The 19,122-nt window shown below is 36.4% G+C and overlaps 1 protein-coding gene across 1 annotated transcript in view; it reads right to left on the bottom strand.

Moving 5' to 3' along the window:
* The window catches only part of ARAP2 (ArfGAP with RhoGAP domain, ankyrin repeat and PH domain 2), a 128,857-nt gene that overhangs the window by 4,450 nt on the left and 105,285 nt on the right, over nt 1–19,122 (bottom strand). Inside the window, 7 exon segments of the mRNA XM_040555449.1 lie at nt 25–412; nt 6,419–6,550; nt 10,918–10,981; nt 11,462–11,497; nt 12,837–12,919; nt 18,302–18,340; nt 18,342–18,442. Coding sequence (XP_040411383.1) covers nt 62–412; nt 6,419–6,550; nt 10,918–10,981; nt 11,462–11,497; nt 12,837–12,919; nt 18,302–18,340; nt 18,342–18,442 — 806 coding nt within the window. The 3' untranslated portion in view covers nt 25–61.

Below are 19,122 nucleotides of genomic sequence, written 5' to 3'. Positions count from 1 at the left end.
TATATATATATACACACACACATATATATATATATATATTCTAAACTTCAAACTTAGGACATCAGCTGGAGGTTTCATCATGAAGCACTCTGTTCTTCTGCAACACTGTATTTAGTTCCTGAATCACATTTGATGGCAATTTTTTATCTAATTCCAATGTAGTTTTGTTTGTTTTGTTCTTATTTTTTTTCAGTGGCTTATGTGGTCTTTGGCATAGGTCAGTCTTCCCCACACCTATATCCTCAGAGATAAAGCTCCGATGTGCTTTAGCATGATTATGCACTTTCTCCTCCTTGCGTTCCAAACATTGTGCAACCATAGATGCCTTTTCTTTCAAGTTTTTTCTTTCTTCCAGTAAGTCATCTTCATTATGTTCACTGAGTTTCGGTTTCCCCAATCCCAACTGTATATTCTGAGCAAACAAGCAAAGAGAAATAAGATTCACATTAACACAATATTCAATAATATTTAGATCGCAGTTTTTGTTTCTTGGTTTCACATAACACTTTAAAGAATCAATTTTACTCAAGAGCTGAGACAGCACAGTAAATAGTTCTAAATTCCCACAACTTGTGCTGTTATCATTTAGTAAGCATTTTTAGTAAGTATATTCTCTCAATTAGTGATACTTCTGAAAATTACATAAATCTTCCAATTAAACACAGTGAATTGAAGGCATTCGTTTTCATGTATTTTCATATATTCACGATTTGATTTTTTTACCCTACCACAGATTAAATGTTAATGTTTTACAGCAGATCCATATACTCTTAGCAACCTCTCAGAATACTTAAAAGCTAGACAAATATGACTGGAAAATGTTGCAATTACGATAACTTAATGCCTGAGCTACATGAATGCACAAAATACAGTTTTACATAAACATTTACATTACATAGACATACATTACACAAATATTTTCAGCGTCTGTTCAGTAGTACTTGGCAAATTACAAAGGCTGTCTGCTTTTTCAAATTTTGACTAGCAATTTTAAGTAACATACTTGTAACTCAAAGCACAAACTGATGGCAATACAGCTGTTCTATTGCAGTAGGCTATTTTCAAGTTCTTAAGTTGTCAGAAATGAAAGGGAAATCAAATGCTACAGAAAAAACTGCAGATAGTGCGGCCCATTAGGAGTACATCTGTACAGTGAAACAGTGCTAAGAAACCTGACATCCATACTATTTCATTTATTTATTTATTTTTAAACACAATTGAGACAAAATTTAGTTTTCTCCTACTGGCAGAAGGCCCGTCTGTTTTATATGCTCTTGTAGAGCATCTTCCACTTCAGTTTCATCTGAAAGCAATCCAAGTTCGCATGGTCCAGAACCAGTTCATAATACAAAACAAAACAGTAGATGGAACAACTAGAAGATTTGCTCCTAAAGTGCCCTCCTGATCCTAACTCAGATACTCATGTAGATATACCTAAATCATCTCCCCTCTAGTGTTTCAATATGATTTTCCGTGGTTGCTTTAACATATATGAAGTATCAAGATTCCATGAGAGACAATTTGCTCATATGCTATGCATGAGTAACTCCACAATAATCCAGCCAAACAGAAGAGATGCACAAGAAAGACAGAAAGAAAAAACTAAGTTTCCCTTAGCTTTGTGTGTTTTCTAGCAGTCAAAGATGTCACACATGAAAGAAAAAGAATTCTAAGACCTCAGTTTCCTCTGCAACTATAAGGCTACTCCACAAATGCAATGATCTGCCTACTGCCACAGCATCTGAGCAGATGTAATACAATAAATTTCCCTACCATTCTTATTTGTCTTATTTGCTTTAAGGCCAGATTTGTTTCTTCATAATGACAGCAAATGAGTGTTGATACAGCAAATTAGGTGCTGTGTAAGAAGGAATATAGTAAATATTAAATGTTTCCATTAAAGAGATCTAAGCTATACAACAGCTCTATTTGTGCAGTCTTGGTAGCTCACCTGAGTTAGCATCTATTTAATAGTAAAAGAAACAAATATTTGGATGATATAAAATCACAAGTTTTTTAGAAAGACCAGATAAAGGTGTTTTTTTGTTTGTTTTTGTCATATCACTATATCATTTTTAGCATTAAGGGGAACAGTATTTTTACTTGCAGTCACTGAGAATGAAGACTGAACATTAACAACAAGGCATCGGTGGCCTGGACATGCAAAAATAAAGTCCCAGAACAACAATGCACACGAACATTCATACTGCTACATGGATTACCATCACTGCATGCTATAGAGTAGACCTTTAGCTTGCCTGGAAACTTTAAATTTTACTGACATCATGTTGTGGTTTAGCCCGGCTGACAGTCAAACACCACACAGCCGTTCGCTCACCCTCCCCCCTCCCTCTCCGGGATGGGGGAGAGAAACGGGAAAGTGAAGCCTGTGAGTTGAGATAAAGACAGTTTATTAAGACAGGGAAAAGAATAACAACAATAATAATAATAATAATAGTATTAATAGTAATAATGTGTACGAAATAAGTGATGCACAATGCAATTGCTCACCACCCATTGACCGATGCCCAGCCTATCCCCGAGCAGCCGGCCACCCCCTCCACCCCGGCTAGCCACCCCTATATATTGTTCAGCATGACGTCAGATGGTATGGAATACCCCTTTGGCCAGTTTGGGTCAGCTGTCCTGGGTCTGTCCCCTCCCAGCTTCTGCTGCATCCCTAGCCTGCTCGCTAGCAGGACAGAGAGAGGCTGAAAAGTCCTTGGCTTGGTGTAAGCACTGCTCTACAACAATTAAAACATCAGCATGTTATCAGCGCTCTTCTCATTCTAATCCAAAACATAGCACCCTGCCAGCTACTAGGAGGAAAATTAACTCTGTCCTAACTGAAACCAGGACACATCAGTAACAATTTTTATCAATTGAGAATCACCTGCTACTATCTAGGCCAGCAAGCAGTATCCTAAGGTTTAATACGTTCATCTATATTCAGTGAAAAAAATGTTCAAGACACATGAGAATCTGTCCCAATGTCTCATGAATGCAGGGAGTTCTGTCCTGCTAAATGTTTGAAAAAGCTATCATTTTCCATTTAACATATTTTTGTAACTTGCATGAACAAGAAAGCAGTGAGATTAGCATCTGTCAGTGATTCAAGTTCAACTAATAAAACAGTAATAGAAGGAATATCTGTGATAATATACACACAGTATGCGAAATGTAAAATGTGTGAAATGTAAACTGTCATGCAGTACCTTTCAGAAAACAGTAACATGATCCAAGCTGTCTACTGTTACTTAGCAAACTAAGATATAAATTAGTCTTGAAGTTCAATCAGGAGCAACAATATTCTATTTACAGACTTTTGTACATCACGTTTCAATTTTGCTTATTCTGAGAAGAAAAACACTGACTATACTTCTGAAATAATTCTTCTAATCTGGGTATAGCAGGAGCCCCCCCCTTTTTTTTTTTTTACCCTATTTCCCAAAGAAGGGTTTATAAAATGGAAGCAGGAATAGATCAAATACAGCTCTCAAATTTAAAGGATGCTTAGTTTTCTGAAATAGTCGTGTATATTGGCAGGTAGCCCATTAATATAGATTCAGCATATGGTGTTTTTAGAGTATATTCAGTATATGCAGAAATTCTAATGCCCAGATATGCGTGTTATTAAAATATTAAACTGATGGAGTCAAATTCTGTTGCTCAAATTAGAGCAGTAACAGTAACACGTTCCCTTATCAAAATGATTTACAAACAAAACTGCCACGTGAAATTTCTTATTATTTCTTTGTAGTTGGATCTACTGCCTACTGGTAGTCACATACTATAAATTACACTGCTGGATTCCATACTCTTCTCCCAGTAGCTCCTAATGTAAAAAACAACAATTTCAAGGTAGAAGAAACTGTTTTGCCTCTAAATTTCTGATCCTTAATCAAATAATTAGTGAACAAATTGATAATACGTACATCTAACATATTTCTTTCTTTTGTACATCTTAACCAAAGACACGGAATAAATCTATTCATATAGATTAGCCCTTTGAAATCGTGTTTCTTTCAAAACTCTACACAGGTATAACTTATTCTAAGTCAGAAAGTTTTTCTTCATACCTCAATCTTGCTGTATTTTGAAACAAGGCCGTACAGCTTTACTGCAGATATACTGCCATGTATTGCTATTTCAGTTAAAAAGTTATTCATATTCATATTTTAATTGGACTACTTTCCAGGTATGCAACAAGTATTATAGGAAAAGATACAGGAGTCTTCTGATCATAATTGTTATTAGGAAAATTGGTAGTTATACAAGCGTTTTCAAATGTTCTGTATTATATTTTTATGTTATCACACATTAAAACTACTTCCAATAAATATCAGTGAAAAAAATAGAAAGATGCTATACAGCCATTTTAGCACAGAACATTGACTTTACATTTGTTGATGTCTGGGTATATTTGGGGGTTTTCCCATCCATCTTTACATCACAAAGACATCACTTCTTTCCCTGTCTGGAAAACTTTGGGTCACTTTCCCTGCCTACATGAAGACAAATTAAATCACATTTCCACTGCAAATTTACACACTATCCTGTGAGCAGACCTGGATATTTCATAAACCAGCATACTTCCGAAAACGCTCGCTTCTGTTATTCATCTTTAATGCTGTAAATGATAGTATTTTTGCATATTGGACAAGCACTACAAATCTGTGGAAGACTGAAGTTGTAGTCTACAAAAGGATACATATTGCTTTATTAACTACACTGCTGACAGTATTTTTCCTTAATTAACCATATCTTATACTCACTTTCTAACCATCTTTAACTGTTCATTCCAATTTTGACATTCCATGTAAAAAAAAAAAGTGTTAATTTTCTTTTTCCATTATATAATTTGGTGTTAATCTTCTTCAAGTACGCAATCATCCTTTGTATAAACATTGCCAAAGTCTAGTCATAAATACCAAAATGATGATAATTAATGAAAACTGAGATTTTGTACTTTCGTGATTAAATGCAGGCTTCCTCTGAGCTGCACTGTAGAAAACATTGTAGTCCTCGCTAATGAAGCACAGCATAAAAAATAAAAATAAAAAAATCTTGCTGGTACCGTAAGGTATTAAGGATTTAAAATACTGAAGCTCAAAATCCAATAAAACCTCTATCCTACAAGGTCTGGATTTGTAGGTATCACAAACAGCCTATCACAGATTCTACATCTAGAATCAAGAATACAGGAGAGTTAAGAAACATACCTAAGGGTTTTGAAGTTTTTTGAATGACAGGACCTGTTATTTCCTTTCATTAAAAAAGTTTTAAAATGCAAACATTAAAGGAAATTTATCAAAGAGTTGCAGAAGTGCTTTCTGAGAAAATGCTAAAATGAAAGGACAAATGAAAAGAGGAAAATGATAACTGCAATTACATTGTGTTATAATTCTTTGTTAAGGAAGAAAAGAAACGCATGAAGAAAGCATAACAAAAGACACAAAGATGGAATTGCTTGTAGATAAAGCTTCTACAAAGGTAGTATTGCTCCTATCTTTGCTTTTGGTTTGTTATGGAACTGAGTCAACTTCACCAATCTCTGTCTGAAACAGTCTCTAAATAGTGATAACGTTCCACATAATTTACCTCCCATCAAAATCTTATCAAAGCATGGAAGAACTCATACTGCATACAGTAAAAGGTCCAAGCTGTTCTCTTTCAATACTCCTTCTCTTCTGCATTCAGAATCTTTACCATTAGTTTAACCAGACCTGTGCCTCCACTACAACTGCTTCTTCTGAGCTGAAAGTAAGGCAAGTCAATTCTCCCCATAGGCACCTGTACCTCTGTGCAGATGACAGAAATTCATCTGAAGCTAATATGATGAGGTTGAGACATATCATCAGTGCACATAGTGTAGTGTAGTCAGTCTCCACAAAGAGCTGCATTTAAACCCTGACCTTGTTCTTTGAGACTAAAAATATTACAGCTTAAATATATCACAGTTAGTTCCATCTGAACTTTCCCATTACATTCACAGAGCAAATAACTAATACTGAATAGTTACTTCAGAGAGAAGAGAAGAAAAGATATGATAAAATATATAAGAAGGACAGTTTTCAAGGACATTATCATAAAACTGTAATAACATGCAGTATATTACTGGGTAAAAGTCCTATTTACTTCTAATGAGCAATCCTTGCTCAATAAATAAACAAAAAAATCTACTATTGATTTATTGACCAAACAAAGAGCTGACACAAAATTAGGTCATAATCATTTTATTTTTTAGCATTAAATTGTCCTAACTGTTCCTTTAATGACTAGAGAATGAAAAGGACATTGACAATAAGAGCACCTATACTTTACTTTTACCCAGCTCTAGAGAGTTCATTATTACTGGACTATTTAGAAATATAGCATTGTCATTAGAAGTTCCACATAAACTTTAAATCCCACTTACTTCTATACTCCCTCTGATTTTACAAGTGTTCTTCTCCTGTTGAATGGGAATTAGTGGTAAGCCTCCAATCTTTGGACTTTTAGTTATGGACTGTTTTCTTGCTTTTCCAGCAGGCGGCCATATATCGGCATGCTGAAGAACAAAAAAAAATCCTTATTTTTGGAGTGCAGTTTCATAAAAACACAACATTGTTCTGTATATAAAACTGTCTTGGAAGAGCCATCTTCTGCACCACACTTTTTTTTTTCCTCGTGTGAGAAGGGGGCAAGCAATATGGTGCCTAAGATTAAATTAGTAGCTTGTAAATGCTGCACAATCCTGAATGAACAGAACCAAATTGTCTCTATACAATTTTCATGTATTTTCATCTTTCCTCCACATTATGTATCAATACAATTATATACTAGGAATAGAAAGTAGACAAACACATCTGTTTCATAATTTTTAAATTCCACAAAAACATGCTTTCAGAATAGACTGTAAAAGTTTCTGAAATAAAACTATCTCAATTTGCAAGGGTGTTTAAAAATTTATATCAATAATTTAGGAGAAAATCATTGCTTATTCTACAATAACTGCATGTGCTATACAAAATGAAATGGCTTGACATTCTCAATGCCCCAAAAACATACAGATTGCCGTCAATAATAGACTTTGCTTTGGCTCTACTAAAACAGGTCAATTCTGGGGGTAACCCCAAAGTATGCAGCTTTATTTTAAGTAAAAAACATGGCTGGGAAGAGAAAGGAAGAAAAATAGCCTTAACTGAAAATTTCAAATAAAATGTTAAAATCTCTTTCTACAAAATATCCAGAATGAACTTTCACCAGCATGAAATCTATACATATGAGAATTTCACATGTAGAAATTTGAGCAAATGTCCTCAAAGCTCTCCAAGTCCCCTGGTGAAGTTAATGATAACGTGACAGACAAGTTCTGAGCAAGGTAGAGTAGGAGTGTTTTTTGAAAAAACCCTTCAACATGAGACTCTACAAATCAGAGAGGATGTATGAAGTCTACAGAAGAATAGTTACTAAAGCTTGGAGATGAGTACACAAAGCTAAATTAGCAAAACCCCAAAGGAAATTGGCAAGTCAGAAATACTACAAAAGAAACATAATGAAAGCTGAGAATGTTTTGTGTAAATATTAGCAAAAGTCTAATCCAAAGCATTAGAACTAATATTTTTTTTCCTAGCACACAAATTTATTTATTTTTTTTTTACTGTGAGAGTGGACAAACACTGGAACAAATTACCCAAAGAGGTTGTGGAGTGCATCCTGGGAATTATTTAAATCTGACTGGACATAGACCTAAGCACCCTGCTCTAGCTTTGAGCAAAGGGATTGGACTATATGATCTTCAGAGGTCCCTTTCAATCTAAAAACTTCTGTCACACTGTTCAAATCTTTAATAGGTATCTTTTCATAGGTGCCAAAATCTTCAGTGTCATTTATTGTTTTTATGTTTTTCAATCTCCCACATCCTTGACTTAAGATGCTATCTCTTCAAGACTGTATACAAAGTCCATTTGTGGAGCTGCGATCACACTTGCAGGTGGCCTGCCAGTAAAAGCAATGTTATTAATAATAAGCCAGCAGAATGAGTGATTATTGACTGAGCACAGCAACTTAGAATAGAGGACTATCAGCTCCTTATTTAGAAAAAAATTCTCATAGATGAACATTATTATGGAACAAAAAAATTCTTACACATGGTACTGACCACGGTGATATAAACGTTTGTTGTAAGAGCTCTCCCTGGTGAACATAAAGAACATTCATCTTTCTTCCAATGGAACATTAAGAACATTTTATTTGAAAGGGCAGATATTGCCAACAAAAACCAATTTATTGCGGATCAAGACATAAAAAACAAATGTGATTCAGAAAGTGACTGAGAAGCTTTAAGCAAGTATGTGAAGGAAACTGCCTCCCTTAATTTTCAGGAAGGTTCAGGAAACTATCCCTGTCTCTTACATAACCTGATTTCTCTTTTGTGTCTGTAACATTTCTAAAAATAGAACTCTGGGAAAATACATCAGAAATACTAGCAATGTATTAGGTCACATAATAAATGTATTTACTCATAGTTTTGACCTATCTGCTCAACTGCACCACATGGTAATATACTGACCTATCTATAGTTGATCAAAGGCAATGGAATTGGAAGTATACTATTGTGTCCATCTTCATGGAAATTAATTATTTCCAATTGTATGTTATATACATTATTAATTCTATAATAGTTTAGTACAAATTCACATAAAGAATCAAGTTTCAGCCATATTTTTCAGACTGACTGTATAGCACTGAAAGAAACTATGGTGGTCCCTCAAACCCTTTTAGTATTTACCAGCTTAAAGTATAAGGTGAATAATCTCTGGACTAACTTGACTTTATATATCAAAAATACTCGTTATTGCAGTCGTACATACAACTTTGCCATTTAGATTCTCTGTACTGTTTATACTATAGGAATAAACATGAGAAAGAGGAGAAAAAAAAATAGTACTGCTATTAATTACCAATAAAGTCCTGTTCTGGTCAAGCATTTCTAAGCATGGTAGCAGATTTTTCTCTCTCCTAATTGCACTGGATAATTTAATGTAAATGTGTTACCACTTCAAAACATTCCTTAGAGTATTTCTCAATTTGTAATTTCAGTTCAGCTATTCTACTGATATAAATAAAATGTACTGCCTGCAGCCTCTCTAACATAAAAGGTTTAAAATACTGTTTTAATGGATAAGGTAAAAGAAAGCTATCTTTCCTAAAGATGGCCTCACTTTGAAAATTCTAACTAGAAATAATAACCTCAGTTGACATTTACACTTTTCTAGTTTAGAAAGGGGATAATATGATGATAATTGTCTGGTGCCATGTGATACAAAACATTTGGAGATCTTACATTAAGCTTTAGCAACATGAGCAGTTACATTCTCAAGGAAAGATTTTCACTGTAAATTTTCAGCACTACATTGTAATTAAAAAAATACAACAAACTGGCTTCACTAGCACATAATTTCTCAAGTAACTTAAAGATCTGATAACTTTTACTGATGTCCAGAATGCTGATTTAAAAAAAAAAATCCCAATGTAGTTTATTAGTATTGTTAATTCATTGCCCTCAAGAGAATGAAGTTTTCGGAAAAAAAACAGCATTCACAATTGTTTTTTTTCTTTTAAAGGCATGTGAAAGGATTTTTTTTGCTGTTGTTTTTAGAAATCTCCTGAATATTGATCACCATCTCTCAGCTTTTGATCTATATTGTCATAGGAACATTCTACATACCACACTACCTGATCAGAATCCCAATTGATTGCCTTTCTTGTTATTTCATGTCAGAAGGCTTTCAGATATACAAAGCTGGTATGAGTTATTTCTAAGTAGCCTATATCAATAAACTTTAAGCCTATTTGTCAAGACACTGTTCATGTTATGCCCACGAGATACATGCCAGGACTGGTGTCTGTTTCCATAGAAACTACAATAGTTACTTCAGTTAAGGGAGCTGAATAAGACAAAAATTTGGAAGTCTTACCTACAAGGCATGCATTGTACTTCTGGCACTACTATCTATGAAGGTCAAAGATACAGATTCTGTTTTAAAAATTCTCCACTAAGTATGCATTGCAACAGCCCTGTTTCTAGCCCCACTTTATGTAATATGTAAAGCTCACAGCCATAAATCTGCGATGTTTATTCAGCGATATCCCTCAAAGTTCCTTGAATGCCACTGGTAAGGCAAGAATATATCAGACATAAATACAAAATCCTTTTAAACCCTTAAAGTCTGCTCCAGCCTCCTGTCAGGCTGAATCATGCAACTGACCTATCTTTCCTTCATGGCGCTCAGGCTTACACCCTTCTTATTTGCAATCTAGTAACAAGTAGAAGATTACTTAATTTAAGATAGTGCCTATCTGACCCAATGAATTGCTGGTGTTAACCAAGCTAACTTGGATACCAGAGAAACATGACTGTGTTGGCACAGCTCTCCGACAAGGACTGTTACCATCGCTGTGTGTTGAAACAGGGAACCTGTTTTGATGATTACCTTGCATGCATCCAAAGTAGCGAGCAGAAAAAGAGCACTCAGGCGCTGTGGGATACAGATATACCCTTTGGGTCATCAGCCAGAATTTCACCCCAAAGAGGTTTATTGCTACAAAGGAATTGACTTGTCTTTCTTTAACCAGCTTCCCTAGTACACAGCAGGGAAAAAAAAAAAAAAAAAGGATGCCAGAATATAATGTAACATTCTCCTCCCTTATTTGCAAAGTACTTAGCTTTCATATAAAAATGTGATTATACACAATAATCTTCATAGACTAAGACCATCTTTTCTTTGCAGTTTTATTACACTTAGTACTCCAAACACCTTAATGGTATTTCCACTTTTATCTGTAACACATGTATAACAAATTCATATCACTGTTAAACAGTATTTGCATAACAGTAAAAATTACATTTCTTGTATTTGATCAGATTAGTACCTGTGCCGTAAAAATGCTGATCATCCACTCCATCTGCGTATCCTGTCCATCACAACATATATGCCTAGAATGCAACATACAAACAACACAAAAATCACGTTGCGTCTACACATATTAAAGAATGTTTCTAAACAAGTTTAAACAGTACTTTTGTTTATTTATTAATTCTGTCAATGTTTTTTTATTAACACTCCCATAAAAAGATAGGGAATTATTAATAACTCAAATTATCACTTTACTCTATTTGAAGAGAATGCATCTGCTTAGTTTAAAGCGTGTGTATAGATTTCAAAAATTTAGAATGATATATTTTAAAACTGTTTGCTGATTTAAGGTCACAGGAAGGAGACAGACACCTAACTGCCAAAAGACTACCAAAACATATCAACTGTGATTTCTTACATAATAAGAAAAATGTAACAAAATGTCAATGTTTAAGCAAAATAATGTTTTAAAACTAGTGAATATTATTTTGAAATTGAACATTTCAAGGAACACTAAACACTGAAGTTAAACCAATCAGATGTGTCTCATGTTTACATACCACTGGTGCTTTTCAGAAAACACTGCAATTCCCCAGCTGAAAAAAAAAATATCAAAAATTAGTTCCAGAAACTCAAGACAGGGACATTTTCCTCAAAATACAGGGATCAATTATATAGCATTTTTTGTTGTTGTTGTTGTTTTACAAAGTTTCACTGTGTACTGTAAATCTAGAATGAAATTGTGGGTTTGATGGTGAAGTGATTGTCCCGCTATACTCTGTGCTGCTGCAGCCTCACGTCAACTACTGTGTGCAGTTTTGGGCACCCCAGTAAAAATAGGATTTTAAAAAAAAAAAAGAAAAACTAAGAGAGACTGTCCAAAGGAGGGCTACAAAGATGGTGAAGGGAAGTTACTTCCGCTTCTAGAGCAGAAGACGTATGAGGAGTGGCTCAAGTCCCCTGGTTTGTTCAGCCCAGAGCACAGCAGGCTGAGGGGAGGCCTCATAGTGGCCTGCAGCTCCCTCACGAGGGGCAGGTGCTGAGCTCTGCTCTCTGGGGACAGCGACAGGACCCCAGGGAATGGCATGGAGCTGTGACAGGCGAGGGTCAGGCCAGGTGTTAGGAAAAGATTCTTCACCCAGAGGGTGGTCAGGCACTGGGACAGGCTCCCCAGGGCAGTGGTCACAGCACCGAGCCTGCTGGAGTTCAAGAAGCCTTTGGACAACACTCTCAGACTGAAATTTGGAGCATTTGGGGCAGATATTTTTGGGGCATTTTGAAATGCCTACTGTAAAGTTCAAGCAGATAGATCTGCTTACAATCTACAGTCTGCTTAGAGTCCCCTCGGATAGGAACTCATGTACATTGTCTCATTGTCTCAAGGCTTTGACTGAGTAAGTACTGGAACCATCTGAGAAAAACAGGTGTCATTTTTCACTCCTTTTTTCCAGAGACATCATCAATGATGTTTGTAAAGGGCACTGTAGTCTTCATCTGGAAGGAGAAATATCAAAATAACAAGGATCTTGAAAAACATAATTCCTTACTAAACAAGGGTGACAGTCACTAAAGGCCATGACTAGTTGGTTTTCTCTTTTCTCCTTTTCTTGGTGCAAGGAATGTGTGTACAATGAAATGCAGGACACATACTACAAAACTAAGTGAGCTAGCAGCAAATATATCCACAAGAGATAATACACTTAAGATTAAGGAAAGCCAATCAATAAAGTAATTTCCTAGCACAGAAGAGTTAACATAGAAGACAAGAACAGAGATAGCAACAGAACAAATAATATTATGGAGGGTAATTTAATACAGCATGCTTCAATTGGCTTCTTGACTTTTTCCTGTTCCAGTATTTTATGTTCCCCTTTCACAAATACACTACAGTACCTCTCTAGACAGTATTTAACTTATTTTCTTTTCTATTCTTACTTTGTTGGTGGCTTCATTTTCTTTTTCACTCCAAGATAAAGCTTCAAGGAATTGACAGGCAACACTTTTTCAGGTTTGCTAGCCTGCAAATAAAGATTCTAATTATTGTATCAGGAACATACAAAAGAAAAAACACCATGCAACTCTTCACAGTTAGGCATCTCTTATGGACTGCACCACTCTTTTCTAACAGATCATTATGTTTTTTTTTTTTCCTCTCTTTCTTTCCCATTAACAAAGGGTGCCAATCACTATTACTGGAAAAAGATTGATTAGCAACAACCCAAGGTCAACATGAAATCAAAACTATAATACGGTCAGAGTAATAGAGGTGTGCTGATGAAAGTTACAAGACTGGAGTGCTACATTGGATGGACACAAGCTCTTCAGGAGTATGAGTCAGTCACAGAATAAAGAGGGGAGGGTTGCCCTCTATGTTAAAGGAGCTCTTCTAAGGAATGCACAGTATCATGGCAAGTATTTGCTTCAGACCACTCAATCAGGATGAAATAAGCAAAGTCTTTAAACAACTGAAGGAAGTCACTGGATAACAAATACCAATTCTAACCAGGGGCAGGTAGGTGGTTGTTGTTGGTGGTGTTGTTAGAAAGGGCAGAGCTTTGCTATCCATGATTATCTTATGGAAAGAAAACATGGCGGGACACAAGCAATCGAGCAGATTTCTACAGGGTATCAGGAATAGCTTTTTGACACCAGTACTGGATGGGCAAACAATGGGTGATGCACAGCTGAATCTGCTATTCACAGATGGTATCATTAACCATAATAACCATGACAAGAGTGGTGTTTAAGATCCTGAGGGGAATAAAGATGAATAGTTAGCAGAGGACAGACCTTAAGGGTAAAAGAGCAACTTTTGGCTTGCTCATGGAACTTGCTCCCACTTCCTAGGGAGGAGGCAGCTTTGAAAAGTAAAGAACCTCAGGAAATCTGGCAGGTCTTTAAGGACAGCATTCTCCAAGATCAAGAATGATTCATCTCAATGCTCACAAAAACAAATTTATCAGGTAAGCAGCTCAGGTGGAACTGGTCTCATAGTGAAGCTCCGGTGCAGAAAAAGGCAGTATACAGGAGGTGAAAGAAGGGATAGGCTATGAAGAAACACCACTCAGGAAATGTAGATATAGTATTTTGAAAGCCAAACTTGGAGCTGAGATGTGCTAGGGACATCAAGGGCAACATGAAGAATTTCTACACTGATACATTAGCAGTAAAAAGCTGAAGATGGAAAACACAGGCCCAACGTTGAATCTGGATGGTGAATTTGCAACAGCAGACCCAGGTAATAATGGAATGGATCATCATAGAAAATGGCTAGGGTTGGAAGAGACCTTGAAGATCATCTAATTCCAACCCTCCTGCCATGGGCAGGGACACCATCCACTAGATCAGGTTGCCCAGGGCCTCATCCAACCTGCTCTTGAACACCTCCAGGGAAGGAGCATCCACCACCTCTCTGTGCAACCTCTTCCAGTGCCTCACCACCCTCTGAGTGAAGAATTTCCTCCTAAATACTGAGGTATCCAGTATCTTCACTGCATCAGCCTTCATGTCAGCTTCACTGCATCAGTCTTCATATGGAGGTCCAGCACTCCATACTTATAGGCGGGGTTCAAGGAAGAGAATAACAAACAGCACCAGAGGAGCACTGGATAAACTCAGGAATAACTTGAGCAAACTCAAGTCATGCAAGTCCATCGGATCAGATGGGCTGCGTCCAAGAGTGCTGAGTATGCTGGCTGACATCCTTGCAATGTTGGTCTCTGTCATCTTGGAACTGTCATGGAGATCAGGACTGACTGATGATCATGACTGTAAAAAGGGATGCATTGCACCCACCCTCAGAAAGGACTGTAAAGATGACTTGGGGAATTAACTGCCTGCCAGACTCATTGTAGTCCGTGGGGAAATCTTGGAGTGAGTTTCTTGGAGCACATTTCTAAGCACATAGAAGAGACAGTGCTACTGGGAACAGTCAACATGACCAACATGATTGATTTCTACAATAAAATGATTGGATCTGTGCATGAGGGGAGAACAATGGTTGTCATTTACCCCAACTTTATCAAGGCTTCTGACACTTGTCTCCCACAATAATCTGTCCAAGCTGGGATGTTATGGTCTCAGTGGATGCACATCTCTATTGGCAATGCCAGTTACACAATCAGATTCAGAGGCTAATGGTTAATCAGATATACTCTAACTTCAGGCCTGTGGGGCAGACTGGTCTGGGTCCTGTCACTTTTAACGGCTTCAGCAATGACCTAGAAGAGTCGATCATCAAGCTTGCATGGCAACGTATATGACCAGTCAATACACTTGGGAGCACAAGGAATCTATACAGGCTGAAGAAACAGGCCAAAAAGAACCTTATGAAATTCAGCAAGGATAAACATCAAGTCCTGCTCTTGAGAAGAGCACCTTGCAGTGACACAGTATGGAGAGTAGCTCTTCTGAGAAGAATCTTGGGGTTCTGGTAGATGGCAAGCTGTGCATAAGCAGGCAGTATGCCCTGGCAGCGAGGAAGGATTGTGTCAACAGAAGCACAGCTGGTAGGCTGGGTGAAGAGATTTCCCCCCCTCTCCTCAGCACTTGTAGTCCTGCATCCAGTTTTGGGTCCCCCAATGGAGGAAAAGAATCAATAATCTGGAGTGAGTTTAGCAGAGGGCCACCAAACTGGTTGGGGGGTGGAGCACTTGACTTGTTACAAGAGGTTGAGATTGTTGGACTTGTTCAGCCAGGGGAAGAGATGGCTTCAGAGGGAACCCAACAGCAACCCACAAGTACCTATGGGTAGGCTACAAAGAAGTCAGAGCGAGGCTCTTCACGGTGCTACACAATGGGAAGATGAAATGCAATTGGCATGATTCAAAACTAGAAAGGTTCATAGAATCATAGAATATCCCGAGTTGGAAGGGACCCACAAGGATCATCAAGTCCAACTCCTGGCACCGCACAGGTCTGCCCAAAAGTTTAGACCATGTGACTAAGTGCACAGTCCAATCTCTTCTTAAATTCAGACAGGCTTGGTGCAGTGACTACTTCACTGGGGAGCCTGTTCCAGTGTGCGACCATGCTCTCGGTGAAGAACCTCTTCCTGATGTCCAGCCTAAACTTCCCCTGCCTCAGCTTCACACCATTCCCACAGGTCCTGTCACTGGTGGATATAAAGAGAAACTTTTTCCCATGAGGAGTCAGGTATTGGAACAGGCTGCCCATAGAGGCTGTGCAATCTCTGCCCTTGGGGGTTTTCAAGACTTGAATGGATCAAGCCCTGAACAACCTGTTCTGACCTCATTGCTGGCCCTGCTGTGAACAGGAAGTTGGACTACAGAGGTTCCTTCTTACCCAAGTTATCCTATGATCCTTGGAAAAACTACCTTCAGCCAACCTACAACAGACACATATCCACTCTAGGTATGAAGAAATTAAAGTGCCTTGAGGATAAGTTACTGGAAAAAAGTGCACAAATCTACTACAGAACACAGTAACTCCTCTTTCGTACTAATAGGCCAAATGGTTCAGGTTTATTTAAGCAAAGTATTTAACAAATTTTGTAATCCCTGTACATAAAGTTACTTCATAGACTTTACTGTCCTGGCTTCCCAATTTCTGTCTTTATAGCTTTTAATATCTAATATTTCACTGTGAAGAAGAAGGAAAAAAAAAAGCTATCCAGAATCTAGGGTGGCAAAAGCATTTAAGAAAAAAACAAATACACAATTTTATGTCTGGTCTTCTCATCTAACTTCCCACTTAAAGCAAAAATGCTGCCAAAATGAATAGACACCCATACAAAATGTATGATTTAGTTAAACAACAGCACACTTCTCACAAGAAAATACACCTAAGGAAACTATTTTTCTGTGCTTGAGCATCTCTCTCAACAACAGTACATTAAAGTGGTATGCTGCTTCTGCCAATTAGTGCAATATTGTAATTGAACACATAATATCATGGAAACTTTTTACTTTTTTGATAATTGCTCCTGAACATAAGAAAGAAACACTTAACAGAATGTATCTCCACCTGCATATATAAACCTAATTTGCTGTTAATGAGAATTCATAAATTAATTAGCACATGCAGTCTTATTAAATGCAATTTTTCCATCTGCAGTGTCAACCCTTTTTTACTATTCATTTCTAAATATAACTTGAAATTAAACTGAAATTATTAGTGGTGGATCAACATCTCTCAAAGGAAAGTAAAACAAACTGAAATAAGCTATTTTCTAAGTGGCATCTTTTTTTTTTTTTTTTTTTTTTTTAAGAACAAAAACAAATGCAAAACAATTTAGAAGTAATACCATCAAAAACTCCACCCCAGTTTAGGAATTTAATGCTTTATGAAGCAGAATGGCTCAAAAAGCAGATTGTAAGTCTGCACAATGATCATTTAAACTCTTTCCAAGATACTAATTAAGGTTTTATGGACATATTAATATATTCTCACATATGTGCCAATTTGAGTTCTAGCAGTAAATTGTGAGACAATTTTGACATTCTGGGTCATTTTATCTTGCAAGACTGTGGATATAATTTTAGTTAACAATATTTGTTTTGCATTAGTTCACTTTAGCAACGAATCTGTAAGCTTCTGTCTAACAAAAAAATTCCTCAGAGTACTTTATGAAGGTCATCAAGCCACATATATTTGCTGGATGGGTAAAACCAGCAATCAGCAAAAATAAATTAAAATAATCGAAATTAAAATTTAGAATATATACATTTTTAACCAGAAATTTTCAAAACTAAAATGACAGCGTAGTACACATCATATGTTACATAGTTTTATACTTTAATACCAATTCCATACAGCCAAAAGAACTCTTCAAAGAAAACTCCCATGAAATACTTAATATTAAATCCACCATTCTATTATGTGTACTTAAACTTGCTTCTGTGAGATTCTGAGGTATAGTATCTATATTTTTTTGCAGGACTGAGAATACATTGGTGTAAGTAGTTCACATTTAACTTTTCAGTAACGAAGAGGAAAGACAAGGTTGCTGGGATGCAGGAGAAGATTTTGCTAGTGTATTGAGACGTTGCTTTCTATAATCTCTTCAATCATGACATTTGTAGGTTAAAAGAACCCTGTTGCTTGTAATTTCTAAAGGCTTTGTGTGAGATACCATGAAAAAACAGCACGCAGCTCACTTAAGCTCCATATTGCATCTACTACTGCTACTACGGAAGGTTTTCACAAACCTAAATCGCAGCACAAGCTGTAGGCATTCCTAAACATTTTTTAAAGCTTGTAATATTGCAACAACTGACACAAACTCCTTTTATTAAAATCTCTGTGAAATAGGAACATAAAAACCCCAGATTCTACAAATTTTTTTTAGTATCATAAGTGTTCATCTGTTTGTCATTTCTATATGAAAAAGCAAGTTTAAAGGAGCCTTTATGGTTAAACTGGTGAAGAGTTCATGGTACCTTCATATCCTTGTAAAGAAGCAAGTTTCCTTCCCGTAAGGACAAAATAACGCTCTTGAAATTTGTTTCCGGACAGTAGTTTTGATGGTTCTTCTTTGTACTTTAGATAGCCAGCTTTCACACTACCTTTCACGTTTTTCTCTATCAAGAAAATAAAATGCTTTTGTTAGAAGATACTACAACACTGGAAGCTGTTGTGTTTAAGTGCTCCTAGTATTACTGTTTATCAAAAGACTATAATTACAATTTTACTGATTTTTTTCCTATCATTATTACGTAGTAAGGATGGCATTCTTAAATATTGACACCGTGAACGTTTTAATTACGGAATTAAATCCTTCAATCTTTACATTCTTTACCCTTCTGTTAAAGAACCTGTAGACAGTTATTCTACACGCGATTATTTTGGAAGAACCCCAACATTCCAATAGTGAAATATGTACTAATTATTGCATCAGATGCATGCTTGCATGTGCACAAAAAGCAGGTAAGTAATATTCAGACTCAAACATCTGATTATGTAAATACACTTTAAAGCAAATGTATAAAAACGGGTTATATTATGAAACTCTGAGTAAGATTCTGCTATTTTTTGTACAGGGTAGTGAGACTTTGGGGCTAGCCTGAAAAGTTGCATCTCAATCCCATTTTTCACATTGGCTGAAAAACAGCTGTTTAAAGACTCTGAATTACATTATTCCTCTTACTAACCCTAATTATTTGAAAAAAAGAAGATAATTAAAAATCATGAATCCAATTCCCTCTTGCTTTATATCTTAGTACAAACTGGAGCTATGAAAGATATTTTAAATATAATGGAA

Source organism: Cygnus olor, chromosome 4 (assembly GCF_009769625.2).
Source record: "Cygnus olor isolate bCygOlo1 chromosome 4, bCygOlo1.pri.v2, whole genome shotgun sequence".
Taxonomy (NCBI): Eukaryota; Metazoa; Chordata; class Aves; order Anseriformes; family Anatidae; genus Cygnus; species Cygnus olor.
The sequence above is the reverse complement of the archived record's forward strand: the minus strand, read 5'-3'. Positions and strand labels throughout refer to the sequence as shown.